General features: G+C 37.5%; 1 protein-coding gene across 4 annotated transcripts in view; it reads left to right on the top strand.

Moving 5' to 3' along the window:
* Positions 1 to 24,511, top strand: part of LOC106879200 (uncharacterized) — a 374,932-nt gene that overhangs the window by 344,025 nt on the left and 6,396 nt on the right. For all 4 annotated transcript variants that reach the window (XM_089349772.1, XM_052966714.2, XM_089349774.1 and 1 more), the window contains 3 exons: positions 12,689 to 12,747; positions 16,735 to 16,785; positions 19,214 to 19,270. In XM_089349772.1, the coding sequence (XP_089205898.1) occupies positions 12,689 to 12,747; positions 16,735 to 16,785; positions 19,214 to 19,270 (167 nt within the window). The remainder of the gene's footprint in view (positions 1 to 12,688; positions 12,748 to 16,734; positions 16,786 to 19,213; positions 19,271 to 24,511) is intronic.

Below are 24,511 nucleotides of genomic sequence, written 5' to 3' on the forward strand. Positions count from 1 at the left end.
GTTTAAAAAAAAAGTCCTATTATATGTTTAGAATTAAATAATTTAGGAATTTTATTTAAAAAAAAAAAAAATTGTGAAAATATTTTGTGTATTGCAGATGTATAACCAGTTAATTGCACATAAATTTTTGCAACAAAATCTTATATGGGACCTCCTCTCCTACCCCTAAGGCCTATATGGACCCTGGTTGAGAATCAAGTACTACATCATTCATATTTTTGACAAGTAAGGTGCAATTTAAGAGAGATTTGGCTATTATTTCTAGCAAATTGAGAGATAGGTTTTGGATTTGAGGACAGTCCTCCCTTTCCCTCTGTATTAAATTTGAATGAGGCCCTGTGTCTATTACAAGAATTATAATATCATAACAAATCATTAGCATGCTAGACAAAATGGTTAGTGGCATTTTGTCATTCAGAGTTCAAATTCTACTGGGGTCAATTTTTGCCTTTTGTCCTTTCAGTATTGAGCACTGATGTTCATATAACCAACTAATACCCCCCCCCCCAAAAAAAAAATTTCAGGCCTTGTGCCTATAATAGAAAGGATTGGCTGTGTGATAAGAAATTTGCTTCCCAACCACATGGTTCTGGGTTCAGTCCCACTGCATGGCACCTTGGGCAAGTGTCTTCTACTATAGCCTCAGGCTGACCAAAGCTTTGTGAGTGGATTTGGTAGATGGAAACTGAAAGAAGCCCATCGTATATATATATATATATATATATATATATATATATATATATATATATATATGTATGTATGTATTTGTGTCTGTTTGCACCCCACCACCACCTCATAACCAATGTTGGTGTGTTTATGTCCCTGTAACCTAGCGGTTTAGCAAAAAGAGACAGATTGAATAATTACCAGGCTTACAAAGAATACGTCGATTTCTTCGACTAAAAGGCAGTGCTCCAGTATGACCACAGTCAAAATGACTGAAACAAGTAAAAAGAATAAAAAGAAATTATTATTATCATTACATTCTGAGTTCAAATTCTGCCAAGTTCAAGTTTGCCTTTCATCTTTTCGAGTTAGATAAAATAAGTACCAGCTGAACACTGGGGTCAATGCATTCCAGTAGCCCCCTTTCCAAACATTTCAAGCCTTGCACCTATTGTAGAAATTAGAAAATATTATCATTATTATTATTAAGTGGGAGAGCAGCACATACCATCAAAGTGACATTCGGACACAAATATATGAAGCCCAATATATCCATCATGACTACCATTCCGATATTTACATTGCCCAATATTTACATGTTATTATTTATAGCTTTAGGTATGCTTTGAGAGAAAAAGAATTATTTCACGTTCTCTCAAAAGTTTTAAAATTCTTATGGTATCAATGTTTAATGTAAATTTCAGAGTTTTTTCCCCTTCCCTCTCTCAAGAAAAGTTTTCATTAATGCTGACCCTTGTCTTCATTACTGATGTAATTTCAAGCGATTAAAACATTTTTTCAACTCATTACATTATCTTCGTTAGCTTTTAGCAATAAGTCAGTCAGCTGTCAGAGTGGACTATTACTGTGAGTAGTAGTTCTTATTGGTATCTTATCTGTTTTATTTGTTGTTGCGATAAGCAGTTTTTGATATATTTTTGCTATCTTGTGGTTAATCTTGTTACAACGATATTTACATGTTAGTCACTTGACCAGTCCAGTTATTGTTACTCATTAGTTGTGCCTCTATTATCAGCATAATTCATTTTATAATAGCAGTATACTCTTAGCAGCAAATACTTTCTGAGAATGTTTGTATGAATGTCTGTGGGTGTGTGTCCGAATAAAAAGTGACGAGCACCAGACAGTGAAGTTTGTTTTGTTGTCTTACCCTGTCAACAAATCAGTCATTAGCTCTTTTCAGATAATAATGACGATAATGACAAAGGTGCTTAGCGGTATTTCGTCTGCCATTACATTCTGAGTTCAAATTCCGCTGAGGTCGACTTTGCCTTTCATCCTTTTGAGGTCAATAAATTAAGTACCAGTTATGCACTGGGGTTGCTTTAATCGACTTAATCCCTTTGTCTGTCCTTGTTTGTCCCCTCTATGTTTAGCCCCTTGTGGGCAATAAAGAAATAAGAAATAATGACAATAATTATAATAATTCGTTTATCCTTAAGCAAACCTTATTCAGGGACCTTTTGAGTGGAGTGGGTTACTTGGCCTCAAGAAAATTCTAAGTGGGCCCCACCTGCGCCCCATGTGCTGTTTATCTTGATATGAGATCACCATGTCATGCACCTATAGTTGTGATGCATGTACCCTTATCAAGTAGATAATTATGATGGGTATAATAGACTTTGTACATTTGTTCCTCAGTGTCACTTTGATGGCATGCATTGCTCTCTCACTCAATAATAATAATAATAATAATAATAATCATCATCATCATCATCATCATCATCATCGTTTAACGTCCGCTTTCCATGCTAGCATGGGTTGGACGATTTGACTGAGGACTGGTGCAGCCGGATGGCAACACCAGGCTCCAGTCTGATTTGGCAGAGTTTCTACAGCTGGATGCCCTTCCTAACGCCAACCACTCAGAGAGTGTAGTGGGTGCTTTTACGTGTCACCCGCACGAAAACGGCCACGCTCGAAATGGTGTCTTTTATGTGCCACCCGCACAAGCCAGTCCAGGGGCACTGGCAACGATCTCGCTCGAAAATCCTACAGGAGCCAGTCAGGCGGTACTGGCAACGGCCACGCTCAAAATGGTGCATCTCATGTGCCACCCGCACAAGAACCAGTCCAGGGGCACTGGCAACGATCTTACTTGGCTTGCCGGGTCTTCTCACGCACAGCACATTTCCAAAGGTCTCGGTCAGTAGTCATCGCCTCGGTGAGGCCCAATGTACGAAGGTCTTGCCTCACCACCTCAGCCCAGGTCTTCCTGGGCCTATCTCTTCCACGGGTTCCCTCAACTGTTAGGGTGTGGCACTTTTTCACGCAGCTATCCTCCTCCATTCTCACCACATGTCCATACCAGCGCAATCGTCTCTCTTGCACGCCACAACTGATGCTTCTAATGTTCAGCTTTTCTCTCAAGATACTTACACTCTGACGGGTATTCACATTGACAATAATAATAATAATAATAATAATGTGTACTCAGAGAGCACAAACCTCTGCCAAGGCAACACCAATGTCCTCTCAATGATTAGCCAGGGATGATTTTTAAAATGAGAATATCTGAAATAAACTCGACTGTTCTCACAAACGAAAATACTAAAAATGAACCGGACTGCTCTCAAAAATTAAGTATAAAAAAACAGCAAAAATAACCCAGAATCCTTGTCTGGGACCTCATCGATCCCAGAATCTAATCAGTTTGTGCCAGTCATGAGGCCAAACGTCCCTGAAAGTTTCATGTGAATCCTTCTAGCGGTTCTTGAGATACCTTGTCTACAGACAAACAAACAAACGTGACTGAAAACAATATCTCCGCCTTCACTAAGGCAGAGATGATAATGATAATGATACTTTTTACCATTGGTACAAGACCTGAAATCCATGGGGAAGGGGTTAGTTGATTATATTGACCCCAGTGTACAACTTGTATTTACTTCATTGATGCTGAAAGAATGAAAGGCAAAGTTGACTTCGAAGGGATTTGAACTCAGAATGCAAAGACTGACAAAATGCTTAGCAGCATTTTACCTGGCAAGCTAATGGTTCTGCCAGCTAACCGTTTTAGTAATAACAAGAGCTCTCAGGTTTTAGCACAATGCCAGCAAGTTCAGGAGAGAGGTTAAGTTGAGTACATCAACCCTAGTGCTCAGCTGGCACTTTTTTTTATTAACCAAAAGGCTGAAGGGAGGGGGGACTTCACAAAATTTGAACTCAGAGCATGAAGACAGACAAAATGTCGCTGTGCATTTTTGCCAGATATGGTAATGGCTCTGCCAGCTCGCGAGCTCAATAATAATAATAATAATAATAATAACAACAACAACAACAACAACAACAACAACAACTCCTTTCTTGAAAAATAGGTAAGGGTTAGCAGCATCTGTTTTAAAACAGTAATGTGTAAATATATTTGATCATCTCATCCTAAGATAGATAGATAAACATAACACAAATGACCGAATGACACACACACACCTACACCAGTGAATTTTTTTTATCAAGCTTGAGTACTATAACACCATAGCTTACTAGTTGCTGTTGAACCTCAGATCAATCTTGATTAAATAGCCATAAAATCTGTACAGCCCCCCCCTCTTTTCTTTCTTCAAATATTGTACATCCAATATCACATTAACCAGCATCCCCTTTTTCTTTGGAGACAGTATGTTGTAATTTGAAAGACTATTCATCCGCTATTGCTAACAGGTTAAGTTCCTTTGTTGGCCTATTGGTGACCGTTTAGTGAGATGCAGATGGCTGCAACCATGAATTATAAGAGATGTTATAAGCTCTGTTCATTGAGAACTAACCATGAGTTTACAGTGCTCAACCAAATTTTATTACAATTCTATTACAGATTCTGCCTGTAAAACTGTTTTCGAAATAGAAGTGCAAGAAAGGGTAGATAATTCTCATTATAAGAAATACTTTTGTTTATATGGGCTTCCCAAAAATATTCTATTCAAAATAGTATATGTAGTGAAAGAATACTTTGTTAATATTTTAATTATTAAAATACATATTACTTTTATTATTTGTTTCAATTACTGGCTAAATAAGCATGCAAAATAATGTTTATCATAAGTTCTCTTATATATTCCTGCTTTAATACTAAAAGCAGTTTGCTTGAGAAGTTTTGTAAAAGAGCAATTTTATTACATCTTTTCTATGGATATGTATCAAGCAGGAATTATATAGACACCAACTGATGTTGGTAGTATTCCATTATATATCATAAAACTTGATGTGTACTTGTGTATGTTTGAATTTTTTTCAACAAAGAATGATGTGATGATGAGTGAGAGGAGACACGGGGAGTGAATGTAAAGGGCAACATTAATTTATTCATCAACACAAAATTTTCATTCACAATAGCTGATGTCTTTGTTATGTGTAGTTTGTACATATGATACTAAAGCTATAAAAAAAAGAAAAAAAACAAAACCTAAAATGTTCTCTTATACATGAATAGATGAATGTGTGATTCATTCCCAAAGTTTTTTTACATCTGGCAACCTATCAAATCTCTTTGTATTTGATGTTAAACCAGGGTTGCAATAAGATATGTATGGATGAGAGAAGTCTTTTGTTTTCAATTCATCATGTTTTTGAGAGATTGTATTGGAATAATCAGTCCAGTGTAGGAATGACAGAATGTTCTTTTCATGGAGAGGCTTGGTTGAACAGGTTCTATAGATATGTGTGGCTGCATGAGTGAATGAATGCAAGTGTCCTCTGCTGTAATAACATTCTTCAGTTAGTAGCAGTTTCAGTCATTTTTGTTGTTGACTCTTTATGTCGACTATTCTGGTTGTCAAATAACAGGTGAATTTGAACATTGTTTAATTTAATGCCTGACTGTACCCATCCGCTGTTCTCTTCCCTATCTTCTGTCTGCCTTTCTCTTCCTATCTGATTGGACAGATCTGTGGTGACATCATAACTCAAATCTGGTAGTTATTTGCATATGCTTTTATTGGCTAGAATTTTACTGATGTGATTACTCACTCTGCCAAAATTCTTGTTGCTTTACAAAGAATTTCCCAATCAAAAACAAGTCGCAGATTCAAATCAAAGTGTAGACTTGCTACATATTGTTGTGAATAATTTTGCTGAAATATTGGTTTCACATTTTCACTCAAGGCCAATAAGTTCATGGGATAGGTTTTGTTGATTATGTCAGCTTCAATGCTCAATTGGTACTTATTTTATCAACTCTGAAATGATGGAAAGCAAAGTTGACCTTGGTGGAATTTGAGCTCAGAACAAAAAAAGGGACAAAATACTATTACGCATTTCCTGGCATGCCAAGGATTCTGTCAGCTCACTGCCTTTTGCTGAAATATTGAGGTTGGTTCCCTACTTCAGTTGTTTAAAAAATTGACAACATGAAACCCAGAGTTATGATTTAAGAATCTCCAGTTTCTAATAAAATACACACACCATACTTTATGCGTTGAGTACTTTGTAAATATATTATCATCAATCCTTTCATATACGTGGAAGTGTGAGTGTATGTTTATGTTGTAAGAATTTAGAAACTTTGAGTGACATGAAATAATTTGGTTTTAACAGTGGAACTCAAAGCAGATTAAAGTACAAGGTGCTATGCAGTGGGACTGAACCTGGAACCATGTGGTTGAGAAGCAAGTGTTTTATCGCATAATCACACTTATATGTACATGTATATTTTTCACTAATGTATGTTGGTGAACAATTATCCTTCTAATCTGTGCAATTGTGCACACACCTTATACAAATTGTACATAAACACAAAAATTAGAAGACACAGGTAGAAGCTGGCACAGACAAACAAGGTTTTTATATGATGAAACCAAATTCTTTTAATTGAAGATGGCTGCTCACATGGATGCATACATATTTTGCAAAGAAAGATGTATTTTGCGCACAAGCAAATCTTTGTGCACACCCACATAAAAAAAAATTGGAGGCAACATTGCTGGTGAAGGATGAATGGATGGATGGAGGCATCACCAAAAATACTAAAAAACTGGTGCCGTTCCAACAGTTCTTTGTGATATTTGTTCTGCAGTGAATTACAGACACTCTTTTGTCACTCTCACCATCAGAAATGCAATGAACCAGTGGTTGGTTTGCTGGAAACCAGTAACTAACAATGTTATTCTTCAACGGCGACATGAAATAAATATAAACAAAGATGTTTGACCTTAATTCAGTGACTTTTCATTTACTGAAGAATTTGACTTTTTAATTATTTTCTTTAAGCTATCTTGCAGTATTCTTGTTCTTGCTGTTCTCTGCTGGAGATTACCATTTCTGCTTTGTCAGATAATATCCCTCCTGTCTTACACAAACACACTCACAAGTCATTATAACAATATGCAAGAGAATACAACATTTGAAAACAAAGAATTGTTTGTTTCTTAAATCATATTCACCAACTTTGTTTATTTCATTTCCTCTCCTCATATCCTATTTATTTTACCATATTCCAATTTTGTTTTATTGTATTCTACTTTGTGTTTCAATTTATTGTATTCTACGTTGAATTTTATATTATTGCATGTTATTTTTTATTCTTATTTTCATATTGTATTTTATATTGATGTATATCATTTTATTTTATAGTATTCAAAATTTGTAGCTATTCATTTCTTATTATTTGTTATATTGTTGTTCACTACATTATTATATTTTTGTCTCCTTCAAGTGTAACGTATTTTTTTGGTTAACTTTCGGGATTTCTCATTGCGTGTTGTGCACCAAACACACATATACAGGCTTTGTGGTGCAGTTTGTAATTTCCTACCTACCCAGCAGTCATTCAGTATATATGAAGGGTATGTACGTGTGCAATGTAAATGCACATACATGCAGTAAATGCATCATTCACATACCTGTGTGTGTATAATTTCGCTTTGGATTAATGCATTCAAAATATTTAAAAACACCCAAATGTATATCTGCGTACATACACACATGCATCATTCATGTGCAAGTGCCCAGCAACATGCACATTCTCTCAAAGGAGTATGCATTTGTAATTACTTGTATACATCTTTTGAAATGGTGTGTTTACACACACACATATTGAAAAATACTGCAATGGCTTACAAAGACAGACTGACTTCACTATTTGAGTATGGTGACATATTCACTTTCTGTCTATCACACACACACACACACACTGTCTCTCTCTCTCTCTCTCTTAAAAGGTGCATGCACAACACACACATTAACTTTTTTTTTATCACACATTTCAAAAGCTTCCCCTGTTTTTATCAAAGAGCTTTTCCTATTTTCATCATATAGTTGGAATACTTTTTTTTTAATCTAAAAGTAGCCACACACACACACACACACACACACACACACCATCTCTGTTGTGTGGCTTCTTCTGCTCTGAAATTCCTGTCTGTGATGGATGTCATTTTGACTTCTACAGTTCTTCTTAGTTTGTGTATAAATCCAATACAAGAAAGTTGTTTTTTACTGTCTTCTTCCCTTCTCACTGCTCTCCTTTTACATCTCTTCATTAGTCTCCTACGCATCAAGCTGTTTCTTCCTTGCTCTTCTCTTTACATAACTCTTCCACCTTCATCACCGCTAACTTTGCCCTTAATACAGAAGTATTTATGAAATTGCTTAACCTGCAAAAGTTAACTGCCACATCTCCCCCCAAAAATCACTTTCCATGAACTGATTTTTGATTTTATGTAAGATATGTAATGTTTATATGTGATGCATGTGCATCTGTGTGTTTGTTATTATTTGTGCTTCCCCCCAAATTGCTTTGTGACGGCTGGTGTCATTGTTGTCATTTCCTTGTCAGTTGGTTATCTACTGGCTTTGCATCTTCGAGCATGTGTGGAATTTGATATCCTTCACTTGAAAAAACAGATAGGGGTTATCAACAGGAAGGGTATCCAGTTTTAAAACAATGCCTCGATAATATACTTATGTAGCTCATACTTGCATAAAAAAGACTAGGACATATAAACAAATGACTGTACAGGTGCACTTGTTCAACCTGCTGCCCATATTCCAATTACATAGTGGTTCAGCAAAAGAGACTGATAGAATAAGTACTAGGCTTTAAAAAAAATAAATCCTGGGTTCAATTTTTCCAACTACAATTTCTCAAGGTGGTGCTACAGCATGGCCACATTTAATAGGCTGTTGTTTTTCACTTTTGTCTCATATAGGAAACCAAATTTAGACATTTACAAGGAAATGAACATTTTAGGCAATGTTTATGGCAGCTAGGTCAAAATAGAACAGAATGCAGTAATAATTCATGCTAAGAAGCATTTGTCTTGAAACAAGCGTTCCACATCTGTGGGGAAGGGGAGGAAACAGCAATCCATTTGATCCTAGCATGGGCAGCTATGACTGAAGCTGAGGTATGTGAGCAGGTAGGATTTTACAGCCAAAATAAACTGAAACACATTGTTGTAACATATATAAGTAACATGAGATTTCTGGGCTTCACCCTTTAGCATTTAAACCAGCTATATCCAGCCCAAAATATCCTACCTATTTTGCATTTAAACTGAATGGATCCAGCCTTTCACGCTTACCTTACAATGCCATTCTAAAAATAAACAATCACATCACTGAAATCTCAATGCTGCAAGACAATGCATGATTAATTCAAAACAACATGAATAAATAAATAAGCATTGCACTTGAATGCTTAAGGGTTAAAGCTGTGGTGTTCTATATAGCTCACAGCTTATAATTATAACAAAGCTCTTTTGTTTGCAGAAAGCTTTCAGTGACTCAGTCTTTGTTTTCTGTGGGAGACATATTGATTAACAGCCCTGCTCTCACATATATCATTCATATATGTATGCATGTGTGTGTGTATTTTATTTATGTGTTAATGCAACTACTAATGGTTTCATGTAAAGATGAATCTCTTAACAATTATCAAGCCTGCGACATGGGAATATTGGTACTCATCTCCATTTTGGATGAGATTACACAAAAAGCTACACCTGTTGAAAGATTCCTCTCTACATGAAACCATTGGTAGCCTTGTTGACCCACAAATAAGGAATATTCATCCACCAATATAGCATTAAGCACTCATTCTCACTGTTTGATATTAAAGTACACATATATGCATGCATGCACACACATTAAGGTAGTGTTGATGCTGTTTTGTGTGCTGTTGGTACTGGTTGTTGTATTGATATTTAGATACTCTTCTACTCTTTTACTTTTTTCAGTCATTTGACTGTGGCCATGCTGGAGCACTTACCTTTTTAGTCGAGCTAATCAACCCCAGGACTTATTCTTTGTAAGCCTAGTATTTATTGTCGGTCTCTTTTGCCGAACCGCTAAGTTACGGGGACGTAAACACACCAGCATCGGTTGTCAAGCGATGGGGGTGGGGTGGGTGGCAAACACACACACACACACACACTCACACACACACACACACACACACACACACACACACACACACACACACATGTATGAAGGGCTTCTTTCAGTTTCCGTCCACCAAATCCACTCACAAGGCTTTGGTCGGCAGAAGGCTATAGTAGAAGACACTTGCCCCAAGGTGCCACGCAGTGGGACTGAACCCGGAACCATGTGGATCGTAAGCATGCTACTTACCACACAGCCACTCCTGCGCCTGTGTGGAAGTTTTTAGTTGTTTAAGGTGAAATCACAGAAACAATTGAACACTGATTAACAGGTTAGAAACCTCTTTGCCAATTAACAAATTAGAAGACTTTCTTGCTGGTTAATGAATTAGACGACCTCTTCTTTCTCCACCTCCTCATTTTGTCACTTCCATTGTAATCTGTGTTGTTGATACTATTGACAATAGAGAAAGCAAACCTTGTTGATTACCAGTCAACAACTGTTACTACTGCTACTACTACTACAACACCAAGTCAAGAAGAGTGCTTTGTATAGTTGCTACATCTTGTAGTACCCAAATCTTCTTTAATTTACACTCTTTTATCTTAATAGATTGAAGGACACGTTGCCTGTTAGATAATGCATTCTCTTTAAAAAAAACAAAAAAAAACAGACCAGAGAGTCATGGCTGGAATGCCACTGATCATAGGCCCAATCAAACAGTTCTTGACCTCGGGTTGAACAAGAACAATATACTGTCACTAATTAACTGTTCCACTATAAATGCTGCTGCTGCTGTTAAGGATGATCCTAATGAAGTTGACAAACTACAAATGGCAGCATCAATTAATGCTGTTGTCAGTGACCTCATTATCTTCATTGAAAATGGAGTTGGCACATATAGTACAATTGAGTATGTCACAGCTAAGAAACAGTAGCGCCATCACCACCACCACCTTTCTCAACAGTATCATTCTCATGTTATATATCCCCCCCCCCATCTCCACCCTCTTCTCACATTTCCGAAGTGTTTCAGGTATGTGGCTTTTGACAGCCTACCTGTTTACCATAAGTGTGTGGAGGGAACCCTTATGTTGTCACTTGGTCTGCTAGAAATAGCAGTCAAATCTTCATTGATGCAAACCTTATCATCTTTAAAAAAAAATGACACATTGGATAATGGAGTACTAGATATTCTCTTCCTGGGATAAAAAGACGATAAATTTTCTGCCTTTGTTAACCTAGGTCTCGGTATTATCTGGGGGTGGCGGGGATGCAAGATTCTTATGGTTGAATTACTTTTGATGCTTGATTTTCTTGATGGGAGATGACTTAGAGCTAATCAACAACAGGATTGTATAGAATTAATGAGGAAGAAGGTGTTTATCAAGTCTGACACAATTAGCAGTGTGATAAAGACAGATTAATAAAAGACAAACTAATGTTGGTGTTTACATAGATATAAGTCTGAAGATTAATATGTGTGGAATGCATGAGTACTCGTCAAGGACTGCAATTAATTGATCGATTTACTGGTTGCTAGAAATAGGTGAATGGCTTGTGAAGGCCATACAAACTATGTATGAAAGAGTGTTCAACAATGAATTTAGTGTGCAGGTGAGGGGACATCAGGACCCAGTTCTCAGCCCCCTTAGTTATAATCCTTCAAGCATTATAAAATGATTTAAAATTGGTTCCCCTTGGGAACTTTTGTATACTCTACACTTAGCTCTTGTAGCAAATTCTGAAGTTTGAAACTGAAATTTCAGATAGGGAAGCGCAAAATCTGGAATTGAAGGGCCTTAAAATAAACTTAGTGAAAACGACAGTTTTTGTAAATAGGAAGAATGACAGAACACTTATAACATCAGGGAAATGGCCAAGCTTTTCCATCAGTAAAGGAGCAGGTAGAAATTCTGCATGGTGTACCTGTGTAGTCAAATGAACGTACAAAAGATGTAGAGGGGTCAAAGGTAAGCTTACAAAAAAGGTAGGCTCATATGCAACAGGTGCACTGGGGTAGTAAACACTAAGAGTATGCAATAATAGAGTTTCTGAAATACCCAGACAGCTCCCTAGTAGTAGTTGATAGATCTTGCTCCTTGGTTAACCAAATTAGCAGTGGAGGTGATTATTCTAAAAATGTGGTAACTTGAATAAGAATGGCCTAGTCAATGTTCAGAGCACTATTACTTCTGCTGGCAGGAAAGGGCTTATCCCTCAAGGTCAAGTGTAGGTTGTATGTGTTTGTGTGCAAAGTGCATTCCTGCATGGCAGTGTGACATGGACATTGAGTGTTGAAGACCCTAATTAAAGCAACTGTAGTTACTTACTGTCATCAACTTAATTGGCCAACCCTTTCTCTCAAAATTGTAGGCCTTGTAAATGCATTACAAATGATTATTGTTGTTTTTTTGACAAAATGCTTGCAAGATTTAATTCTGTGTATTTCTTCACATTCTGGGTTCAAATATGGTCTCAGTCAGGGAACATTAACTTTCATCCTTCTGCAGTCAATAAAATAAGTACTAGTGACAGTCCGGGGGAAGGATTGTTGTCATTCTTATTAATTATTCCCTCCCTTTCATGTCTATATTAGAAGTAATAATTAACACTTTTTCCTTTTTGTCGGTTATTTTTTTTTATGCTTTTATAACTAACATTGTTTTAATTTTTCTCATTGCAGCAATGTGAAACCTGTGCCACTAGCCCCCAAATTTAGCCCTAACAGCCTTTCACTTTCTCGTAAGTGTGCAAGTTCTTTCTATTTTAACTAGTGCATGACGTATTGTTTTATGCCCAGAATAAGTGATACTTTGTTTCATTGAAATATAGATATATATATATTCAACAAAAGATTAAGTAAAAGATGGGAAAGCAATATTGAAATAAAAGAAACCTTCAATAGATAAAAATATATATTATATACAAAAAACAACCAACAGGGAATTTCGTAAGGTGAACATGTATAATTCTATGGACATAGATCTCCATGCTGGTGGCATGTAAAAAGCACCTGGCGCACTCTGTTAAGTGGTTGGTGTTAGGAATGGAATGGTATCCAGCCATAGAAACCATGCAACAACAGACAATTAGGGTCTGGACAGTTCTCAGCTGGCCTGTTTCATGTCGTACTGTCCAACCCTTGCCAGCATGGAAGGCAGACATTAAACAATGATGGTGATGATGCAAAAAATGTAGTGAGATCAAAGACAGGCTAACAGAGAAGGTAGATTTCATATGCTGCAAGTGCACTGGGGGTAGTAAACACTAACAGCATGCAGAAATAGATTCTTTCAAATGTATATAAATATCTATATACAGCACTGTATACAACAAACAACAGACAGGAAATTTTGACAGTTGATGTCTGTGTATACAATATTTTTAGTGAATTTAACATTTTCAGGATTGGGATGCCTGTGAGATCCCCTTGGTATGGGTAAACTGACTTTGACCAGCAAAGATCTTTTTCTCTGATGGATTCCCCCCCTCCAGCTCTACTGAGAACATCATACAACCGACCATATGTAAACGTTAGTTGTATTGTAAAGAAAGTAACATATTCAAATTTAACATAGGAAAATGAATATTCTTTAGTTTTTCTTTCCATTACTCTTTTTAAAAAAAGAAATTTTTTTATTTTCACAAATGATAGCTTAATGTCTTAAGCAATTTTGTTGATATATATATATATATATAAATATGTTTGTGTGTCTGAGTGTATTCATTGCATGGGGAGAGAACGAAAGAGAGAGTGAGGATTGTAAACCAAGCCTGAAGTTATGTCACAGACAGGCAGATGGATTTTACTATATCATAATAACAGTTATGAGAGAAATAATTTGTCTTTTAGATTGTGATGTGCAGCAGTTTTGAAGGTGCTGGACTATTAGCCACATTGTCACAAGTTTAGGACTTGATATGTTCATTGTGTTGGATCTGAGAGCAAGGCACTTAACTGTCTTTGTCTTGTCTTCGCTTGACTTACTACTTCACATGCACACACACCAGGTAAAAAGAGTGAGGAGGTCTTATTTGACAGTTGAGTTGTTTGCAGCAGTGAAGGCATCCAGCTGTAAGATCAGTTACACTAACAAATAAACCACCACACTCATGCATGCATAAAAAGATCAATGTTTATATTTCCTTCATTTGTTTTGCATCCATTTTTTCTTCTTCTCCATATGTTAGCATGGGTTAGATGAGTACACATTATTGACACAATTGTTTTACAGCTGGATATCCTTATTGTTCAAGTAAGGAATTATTTATTTCATTCATCTCTGAGAAAAGGAGAAAGACTCTGTAAGTTATGGGTCACTGTAGTAGCAAGCAACACATCCATCAATAGGCTAGAGATCAGGATTAGATGCTGGCAACAAAGTGGACTCTGCTATATATATATATATATATATATATATATATATATATATATATATATATATATATATATATATATATAGTCAAATAAGGACCATTAGTGTTATGCCAAGTGAAAGATTAAGTGCTACCCTTCAAGAATGGTAGAATCTAGCATTGGTTTCACCACAACTCAATTTCACTGGGGAAGCTTGATGTGTACTGAAGCTATAGAAAACTGTTGCTCAAGTTTCATACAGTATGATCCAACTTAGAAGTATGTCAATTTCCAAGTACACTTCTTAACCACATTACTATGCTTTGCTATGTCTATTTTTAACAACATTAAAACATTTTAATTAATGGGGTCATCATCATCATCATCATCATCAACGATGATGATGATGATGATGACTCCATTAATTAAACAAAAGATTAAGATCAGTTTACAAAGAAGAGATTAATCTTAATCTAATTAGAGTTAATGGAAAAATTGTTTGCACTTTGATGGTTTTCTTTAACCCTGGCAATACCAATCTCTATTTTATGATAAGAGACCTGTCTGTTTTAAAATGTTTAAAATAAAATTTAAAAAAAAATCTTAATGCAAATCAAGGTAGTGGAGCAGGTAAAATCCAGGCTACATATGTTTCCTAGCCAGCAAATACTCTGATGTAATAGTTACTTAATGAAGGGTCCACGGCTACCTACTCATCAGGCAGAAGACACCTTAATTATACGAAGATTACATTGTCATTAAGAAATCCCAAGTTAACTTACTGAAGATATGATTTTAATTTGGGATTCCTTAACGACAATGTAATCTTCATATAATTAAGGTATCTTTAGCTCAATGAGCAGATAGCTGAGCACCCCTTGTTGAAGTAATTACTACATCAGAAGATCTGCTAGCTAGGAAACATATGTAATCTGGATTTTACCTACACCATTCCCTCAATTTGGATGGTTGTGCATGTATGTGTGTTTATATATATATATATATATATATATATATATATATTTGTAAAGATGTACCTGTTTAGCAAGTGAGTTCATCTGAAATCGTGTGTTGGAACTAAAGCATGGAAAACATTGTTATCCATTCAAAAGCACACAAAAACTGTTAATGTTAATTAAATGTTTATTATTTAGTGCCAAAGTTTTCATCACAACAGCTGTGTCCTAGCCATTGGCTCAGTTCCATTACAACTGGTTTGCGTCGGGGATGCAGTTAAGCACAATGAAAATTTTGACACCAAATAATAAATGTTTCAGTGAAGACAAGTTTTTGTGTGTTTTTGAATGGCTCATACAGGTCTCTTCCATGTTGTAATTGCTTTATGTGTATTTGTATGTATGGCTCAGTGGTTAGAGCATTGGGGTCACAATCAGGAGGCAGTGAGTTCGATTCCTGGACTGGGCTGTGTTGTGTTCTTGAGCAAGATGCTTTACTTCATGTTGCTCTAGTTCACTCAGCTGTAGAAATAAGTAGTGATGTCCCTGGTGCCAAGCCATATCAGATTTTAACTTACCCTTGGATAACACCGGTGGCGTGGGGTGGGGAGGCTGGTATGCATGTGTAACTGCTGGTCTTCCATAAACAACCTTGCACAGACTTGTCTCAGAAGGGAACTTTCTAGGTGCAATCATGACCGAAGGGGCTCTTTATGAGTGTATTGTATATGTGTGCAAGTGTATAGTCACTCTATATGTATATAAAAAAAAGACCCTACTGTATTTTTATAATTAAATATTATTAGAAATTGTCTTAGTAATTAAAATATTTTGTGTAAGCAACTCATTACACATAAAGGACAATCAAGGGTCTTTTGGAAGCCCAGTTGAGGACCACTGATGTAGAGATGGACTCATGTAAAACTAACATTTATCATAATTTCCTTTTGGATTTATTGAGAATGAACAATTAAAAGAGAGAGAAAAGGAAGTGAGAACGTTCTGGAACAGGAAAGTAATTTCTTCAGCACTGGTGTCCTTCATAAATGCATCTGTCTGTGCCATTGGAGAAGTTGATATAGAGGATGTCTAGGTGTGAAATTCCAACACATTTTGAAGCATTAACGTCACTAAGAAAGAAAAGAATTGAACTGCATTGAAAGAGCAGTGTTGTCATAGTAATTGTGCTGCAAACATTTAGTGAGGATGTGTAAAACACTACTGTACTGCAAGCTAGGCCAACCTTTGTTAGTAGAAATAATGGATGTAAAATCAATGATGATGAAATGGTAATGAAAGTATTCTTAGAATGGTTGTGGTAAAAATGATGTTGATTGATAATGGCAATGATATTGACGTGTAAATAAATCCGTTTAAGTTTTTAAATTTGAAAAAATATCTTTTTGTTTCTTCCAGATCTCTTCCCATTTTTAAGCAAAAGGTTAGCTCAGTCTGGCTGTGATACAGGTGAGTCTAACTATCATGCATTATTATAACTGGGTGAGTGAGTGAGTGAATGAATGAGAGAGTTTTAGATGCTGACTAAATTGAAAGGAATACGATACATGAGTGAAGATACTGAATTAAGAAACAGTTGAATAGTAATGTATAAAGAATGATGAAAGGAAAGTAGTGGTAGAGTTGTGTAAATAACATATGTGTAGATTTGATTGAATTTTAGTGAATATGAAATGATGAAAGTGAGTCTCATTAGTAGTCAGCTAGTAGAGGCATCACTGGAGATTTATTTGCAACTAAGCTAATAAATTGAGGGTGTCTCTAAGTTGTTTCATAACCTGATAAAAATAGCAAGCAATTTTTCCTTCCCATCACATCTACCACACTCTCTTACAACAAGGAGACTGCATTGAATTGTGTAGTTCTCATCATTGTTGGATTTATCTTGTATCTGAGGATTTAGCTTTTTTGCTGAATGCTTTCCTTTATGGTGATGGCATTGATGACTCTGTAGACCAATTCTTGCATAGTAGAGTTGATGGCATTCACTGCGTGGTAATGCTGGTGGAGGATGAGGTTGATTTTGTCAAGTCTCTCTTCCCTGTCATTTGATTTCTTCCATTTCTCTACTGGTGGCTTCTAAGATTTTGGTTCTGATGATGGTGGAATGCCACCACTTGGTGCGATCCCAGGCTTCAAGTTCTAGATATATACATAAAAAGAGAGGCTGGCCAAAACAGGAATACTTTTAATCAGGGCTGATATAGGGCTGAACAAAAGTTAATTATAAATTTAATATTTAGAAAGGAAAAATGAAATTAAAAACACACACACACACACACACATGCATGCACGCACGTGCACACACAGCAAAATGAAAAACTAAATATCTCATTACTGAAACCAATCTACTGTTCAATCAAATAAACAATTTAAACGTTTGTGCCTGCACGAATATCATTATAAAATATACTTAGTTAGTTCTTGATCTCTCTCTATCTGTATGTGATACATTTTGGAGATACAGAGAAAGGTAGTGATAGAATCATGCTTTAAGTTTACTGAAATTCCATATGAAGATAGTAATGAAGTAAATGAATCTTTGTCGGTTTCACTGATGTGTATTCAGCTGTTTGATCAAATGAACTACATGCTCATTGAATTAGCATGCAAGAAGTTGAGTAGTCCATAAATGTGTGTGTTCTTAACGATAATTAGGTAAAATCAGAGTGATGTAGATTGCTTGGTACTGGCATAGTAGTGTGGTTAAGAAGTTTACTTCCCAACCATATGGTTTCAGGTTCAGTCCCACTGTGTGATGCCTTGGGCAAGTGTCTTCTATTATTATGGCCCTCGACCAACCAAAGCCATGTGAGTGAGTTTGGTAGACTGAAAGAAGCCCAATGTGTGCGTGTGTGCATGGGTTTTATATGAAACTAGAAAAAGAGGGGGGAAAAAAGAAAGAAGTGATTGTAATGGGTTCCCCCTGATCCAAGAGGATCTCTAGGGATAATCAAGGAACCCTACCATCCGAAATCACCCCGGGTACCAAGGATGAGAACCCACTGCACTTTCTTTCTTCCAACTTACAGGTCTACACTGAGAGTGGTACCATCCACGCTTCCAGTTTTGCAACTTAATAATGATAATAATAATAATATGAAGACAACGGCTGGCAGAATTATCAGCTTGCGAGACAAAATGCATTTTGTCCATCTTCGTGTCTGAGTTCAGATTCTGCTGAAGTCCAACTCAGCTGTTCATCCTTTCAGGGCTGATGAAAACAAACACCAGTTGAGATTATTATTATTATTAAGGTGATGAGCCGGCCAAATCGTCAGCACGCTGGACAAAATGCTTAGTGGTATTTCGTCTGCTGCTATATTCTGAGTTGAAATTCTGCTAGTGTCGACTTTACGTTTCATCCTTTTGGGGTTGATAAATTAAGTACCAGCGAAACATGGGTTGATGTAATCAATAGTCCCCCTCCCCACAAAATCCAGGCCCTGTGCTGATAGTAGAAGGGATTATTATTATTATTATTATTATTATTATTATTATTATTATTATTATTATTATTATTATTATTATTAAGGCGGTGAGCTGGCAGAATTGTTAGCATGCTGGACAAAATGCTTAGTGGTATTTCATCCATCGCTATGTTCTGAGTGCAAATTCTGCCGTTGTCAACTTTGCCTTTCGTCCTTTTGGGGTCAATAAATTAAGTACCAGTGAAACACAGGTTGATGCAATCAGCTAGTTCCCTCCCCCAAAATTTCAGGCCTTGTGCCTATAGTAGAGAGGATTATTATTATTATTATTATTATTATTATTATTATTATTAGTAGTAGTAGTAGTAGTAATAGTATAAGTAAATTTGTAGTTATTTTGTTAATATTATCACTGTCGTTTTACTTTTATTATTTATGTTTTACAGATTCTGACATCCATGATGTGGCATATACCTTGATGTCTATGAAAGGACTTAATAAACGTAAGTACTTCAAAGACCAATAAAAAAAACATAACCCTTTGAACAAAGACCAGATTTATGTATATAAGTAACCGATCATTCATCATCATTGCTTTTATGTTTTTATGTTCATTCTTTAACCATGCTGGCATGGGTGGAATGGTGTTTGTTATTGCTGTATTTTACAGACAAATACTTTTCCTGATGCTGTCTCTTACGTGTTTTTGAGGCCAGTATTTCATTCTGCAACTTCGCACAAATCACTGTTTAGCTGGACTTTTTTTCAATTAATAGGTGCAGGAGTGGCTGTGTGGTAAGAAGCTTGCTTCCCAACCACATGGTTTCTGGTTCAGTCCTATTGCATGACACTCTGGACAAGTGTTTTCTACTATAGCCTCGGGCCGACCAAAGCCTTGTGAGTGGATTTGGTAGACGGACACTGAAAGAAGCCCGTCGTATATGTGTGTGTGTGTGTGTATATATATATATATATATATGTGTGTGTGTGTGTTTTGCCAACATCACTTGACAGCCGATGTTGGTGTGTTTATGTCCCCGTAACTTAGCGGTTCGGCAAAAAGAGACCGATAGAATAAGTACTAGGCTTACAAAGAATAAGTCCTGGGGTCGAATTGCTTGACTAAAGGCGGTGCTCCAGCATGGCTGCAGTCAAATGACTGAAACAAGTAAAAGAGAGAGTTAAGAGTATATATATATATGTATATATATATATATATATATATATATATATATATATATATATATATATAAATAAATAATACATTAAAGTCGGTGTGCATCTTGCTTGCTTGCAATGTTACCCAGTTGCCCTTGAAATGTAAAATGTTAATATGAACAGAATAAAGCAAATTTTGTATAAATCGGACAAATGGTTATGAAGATAGTTGGGATTTTTTGGGTATAAATATACAAAACGGTGCATAAAGGGAAAATATTCCGGAAATAGCTTAATCCTGAAAGTGAAGAAATTCTTACCTTTCGATTAGGCACAATGACTTGGCAAAGAAAAAATACGATTTTTGTTTTTTACAGTAAATGTTTCTATTTTCAAAAACAATATTTTAATCATTTAGAAATATTTTTAAGTGAATGTGATTTCAAAAATGTAAGTTGTTTGTACAATAAATATTTATATTTTAGCTTTCTTTAAACAGACAATATTTTAAATTATTTTAAAGTGAAAATGACTTTAAAAATATGGTGAATATTTTGTAAAAGACCTGTTTGTAACCTTGGTGTGAAACAATTTTTTTCCGATAGGTTTTTTTCTGGGTGCATTCAACCTATCTCACCTCCAAAGATTTGGTTGCTATTTTTAGCATGTCCTGCTACCATGTAACAGCTACTTGCGATAAAGGACCCGAAATACCTGTTACATGGTAGTAGGGTGTGCAAGAAATAGCAGCCAAATCTTTCCTTTTCTAGTGAAAGGAGCCATTTTGCGTGATTTCGATGCCACATTGTCACATTGAAAGCATGTGAAATAAGTTGGAAAAGAAAAGAAGAAAAAACCCCACAAAACAAAACTCCATTGCCGGGAAACTCAGACTTTTTTGGTGACCTAATGGGTCATGGGTAGTCTGATTTCATCTATCAATTACTTCAGCTTAATGGAGTTATATAGATAAACTGAAACAGCTGTAAGACATTGTCCCATCTTCGGTCACTAGATGTCCTTTTTAATTACTGATATGATATAATATGTCACATGTGTTTGTATATTGTTTTATTGTCCTCTTAGTTGAAAAATATACAGGTAAATTGACATAATACAATGTCTGCAAGTTGATGAATACCACATATTCCCCTCCATTTTCTTATTGCTATATATATATATATATATATATATATATATATATATATATATATATATTAATTATGTAATGAGTCCCTATGCTTAGTTAATGGTGGTTGTTTTTATCCAATGAAAAACATCTGTCTTTCTGTCTCTGGATTGGTATTTCATTTATTGATTTGTAAATGATTGAGAAACCTGTTTTAGTGAAACTTTGAAGTCAATGTCAATATTTTGTATACATTATATATATATATATATATATATATATATATATATATATATATATATATATAAATTATGAGCCTTTATGCTCAGTTAATGACAGTTTTTATTGAATGGAAAACCTCCCCCTCTCTCATGCTCTCTATCTGTCTCTCTCTAAGATCGGTGTTTTATTTATTGATTCCTAAATGATAAAAAAACAAAGTTGACAGTGACAGGATTTGGACTTAGGATGTAGAGAGCCGGAACTAATACTGCGAAGCAATCCATCCAGCACTTAATGAATTTGCTGATTCGCTACCCATACATATTTTATTCATAGCATGTGTTCTCTTGGTCCTTTAGTAATAAACCACAAGGTCATGGTAACTGAGAGTTCGTAATAAATCTATAACAGAAACTATTAAAGACAAGACATGCTGACAACATCTGTAGTCAATAGTCTGGAAAGTGGGGGGGGGGGGGGTTCCATCAAGTCAAGCGATCTGCATGGGCATTCTTTATGCTGGTGAAATTTTCATGGTTATAGATTTTGTGAACCACTCAGATGCAAAGAGCAAATAGTGGAATCAATATTCCTCAACAATTATATTATCTGGGGTTGAATTTGAGTCGCAAATGATACTATTGATTAGAAAATGAATTAATGGTGTTCAGAAATTCAGTCTTTGAATTTTATTTTTTTTTAATATAGATATATATATATAATCCGATGTTGAGTTTTTTTTTTAACTAGGCACAGAGTTTATTTTTATATCAGTGCGAGGGTATGATTCATAAAAATCAGTCCCATTGCACTCACTATAGTAATTTTACTAACCCTCCTCCTCCTCTCCTTCCTCTTCCTCCTTTTCCATGGGATGAAAGATATTTTTATTAGAAAGTAGTATACATCAAATAATGTAAAAGATTTAAAGACATTATTCCTGCTACCACTGCCACCACCACCACCACCACCACCACTGCCACCAGATCTTTGGGTGCCTGTAGTGGAGTTTACCAGAGACCATCACATTCCCAGTTCTCTCCTTGCTGAAGGTTTTCCTACAAAAATGTTTTGGGCTGCCTATCATCACAACAGTCTGTGAGGGCCTACAAAACACACACACACACACACACACACACACACACACACATCCCTTCTTTAGTAATTTAAATAACAGGAATTGTTTCTGTACCAACTTGCTAACGAGAACACTGCAACCCAACAAGTAAAAACTCAACAAGTACCATTTCAGCAGGTGCCACAACTTAGCAAGAACTAACATTCACACACACATCTATACACATATACACAAAGGCGAGCGAACTGGCAGAAACGTTAGCACGCCGGGCGAAATGCTTAGCGGTATTTCGTCTGCTGCTACGTTCTGAGTTCAAATTCCGCTGAGGTTGATTTTGCCTTTCATTCTTTAAGGGTTGATTAAATAAGTACCAGCTACGCACTGGGGCCAATATAATCGACTTAATACGTTTGTCTGTCCTTGTTTGTCCCCTCTGTGTGTAGCGCCTTGTGGGCAGTAAAGAAATGACACACATATATACGCACACACACAGTCCAATCATCTATCCTGACCCTCACCCTAACTTCTCACACTTCAACCATCGACCCTCAGACCCCAACCATCAACCCTCACACCCCAACCATCAACCCTCACACCCCAACCATCAACCCTCACGCCCCAACCATCAACCTTCACACCCCAACCATCAACCTTCACACCCCAACCATCAACCCTCACACCCCAACCATCAACCCTCACACCCCAACCATCAACCCCCACACCCCAACCATCAACCCTCACACCCCAACCATCAACCCTCACACCCCAACCATCAACCCTCACCCCCCAACCATCAACCTTCACACACCAACCATCAACCCTCACACCTCAACCATCAACCCTCACGCCCCAACCATCAACCTTCACACCCCAACCATCAACCTTCACACCCCAACCATCAACCCTCACACCCCAACCATCAACCCTCACACCCCAACCATCAACCCCCACACCCCAACCATCAACCCTCATGCCCCAACCATCAACCCTCACGCCCCAACCATGAACCCTCACGCCCCAACCATCAACCCTCACTCCCCAACCATCAACCCCCACACCCCAACCATCAACCCTCACACCCCAACCATCAACCCTCACACCCCAACCATCAACCCTCACACCCCAACCATCAACCCTCACACCCCAACCATCAACCCTCACCCCCCAACCATCAACCCTCACACCCCAACCATCAACCTTCACACCCCAACCATCAACCCTCACACCCCAACCATCAACCCTCACACCCCAACCATCAACCCTCACACCCCAACCATCAACCCTCACACCCCAACCATCAACCCTCACACCCCAACCATCAACCCCCACACCCCAACCATCAACCCTCACGCCCCAACCATCAACCCTCACACCCCAACCATCAACCCTCACACCCCAACCATCAACCCTCACACCCCAACCATCAACCCCCACACCCCAACCATCAACCCTCAAGCCCCAACCATCAACCCTCACGCCCCAACCATCAACCCTCACACCCCAACCATCAACCCTCACACCCCAACCATCAACCCTCACACCCCAACCATCAACCCTCACACCCCAACCATCAACCCCCACGCCCCAACCATCAACCCTCACGCCCCAACCATCAACCCTCACGCCCCAACCATCAACCCTCATGCCCCAACCATCAACCCACACCCCCAACCATCAACCCCCACACCCCAACCATCAACCCTCACACCCCAACCATCAACCCTCACACCCCAACCATCAACCCTCACACCCCAACCATCAACCCTCACGCCCCAACCATCAACCCTCATGCCCCAACCATCAACCCTCACGCCCCAACCATCAACCCTCACACCCCAACCATCAACCCTCAAGCCCCAACCATCAACCCTCACGCCCCAACCATCAACCCTCACGCCCCAACCATCAACCCTCACGCACCAACCATCAACCCTCACGCCCCAACCATCAACCCTCACGCCCCAACCATCAACCCTCACGCCCCAACCATCAACCCTCACGCCCCAACCATCAACCCTCACGCCCCAACCATCAACCCTCACGCCCCAACCATCAACCCTCACGCCCCAACCATCAACCCTCACGCCCCAACCATCAACCCTCACGCCCCAACCATCAACCCTCACGCCCCAACCATCAACCCTCACGCCCCAACCA

This window comes from Octopus bimaculoides, chromosome 3, assembly GCF_046866305.1.
Source record: "Octopus bimaculoides isolate indiv1 chromosome 3, ASM4686630v1, whole genome shotgun sequence".
Classification (NCBI taxonomy): Eukaryota; Metazoa; Mollusca; class Cephalopoda; order Octopoda; family Octopodidae; genus Octopus; species Octopus bimaculoides.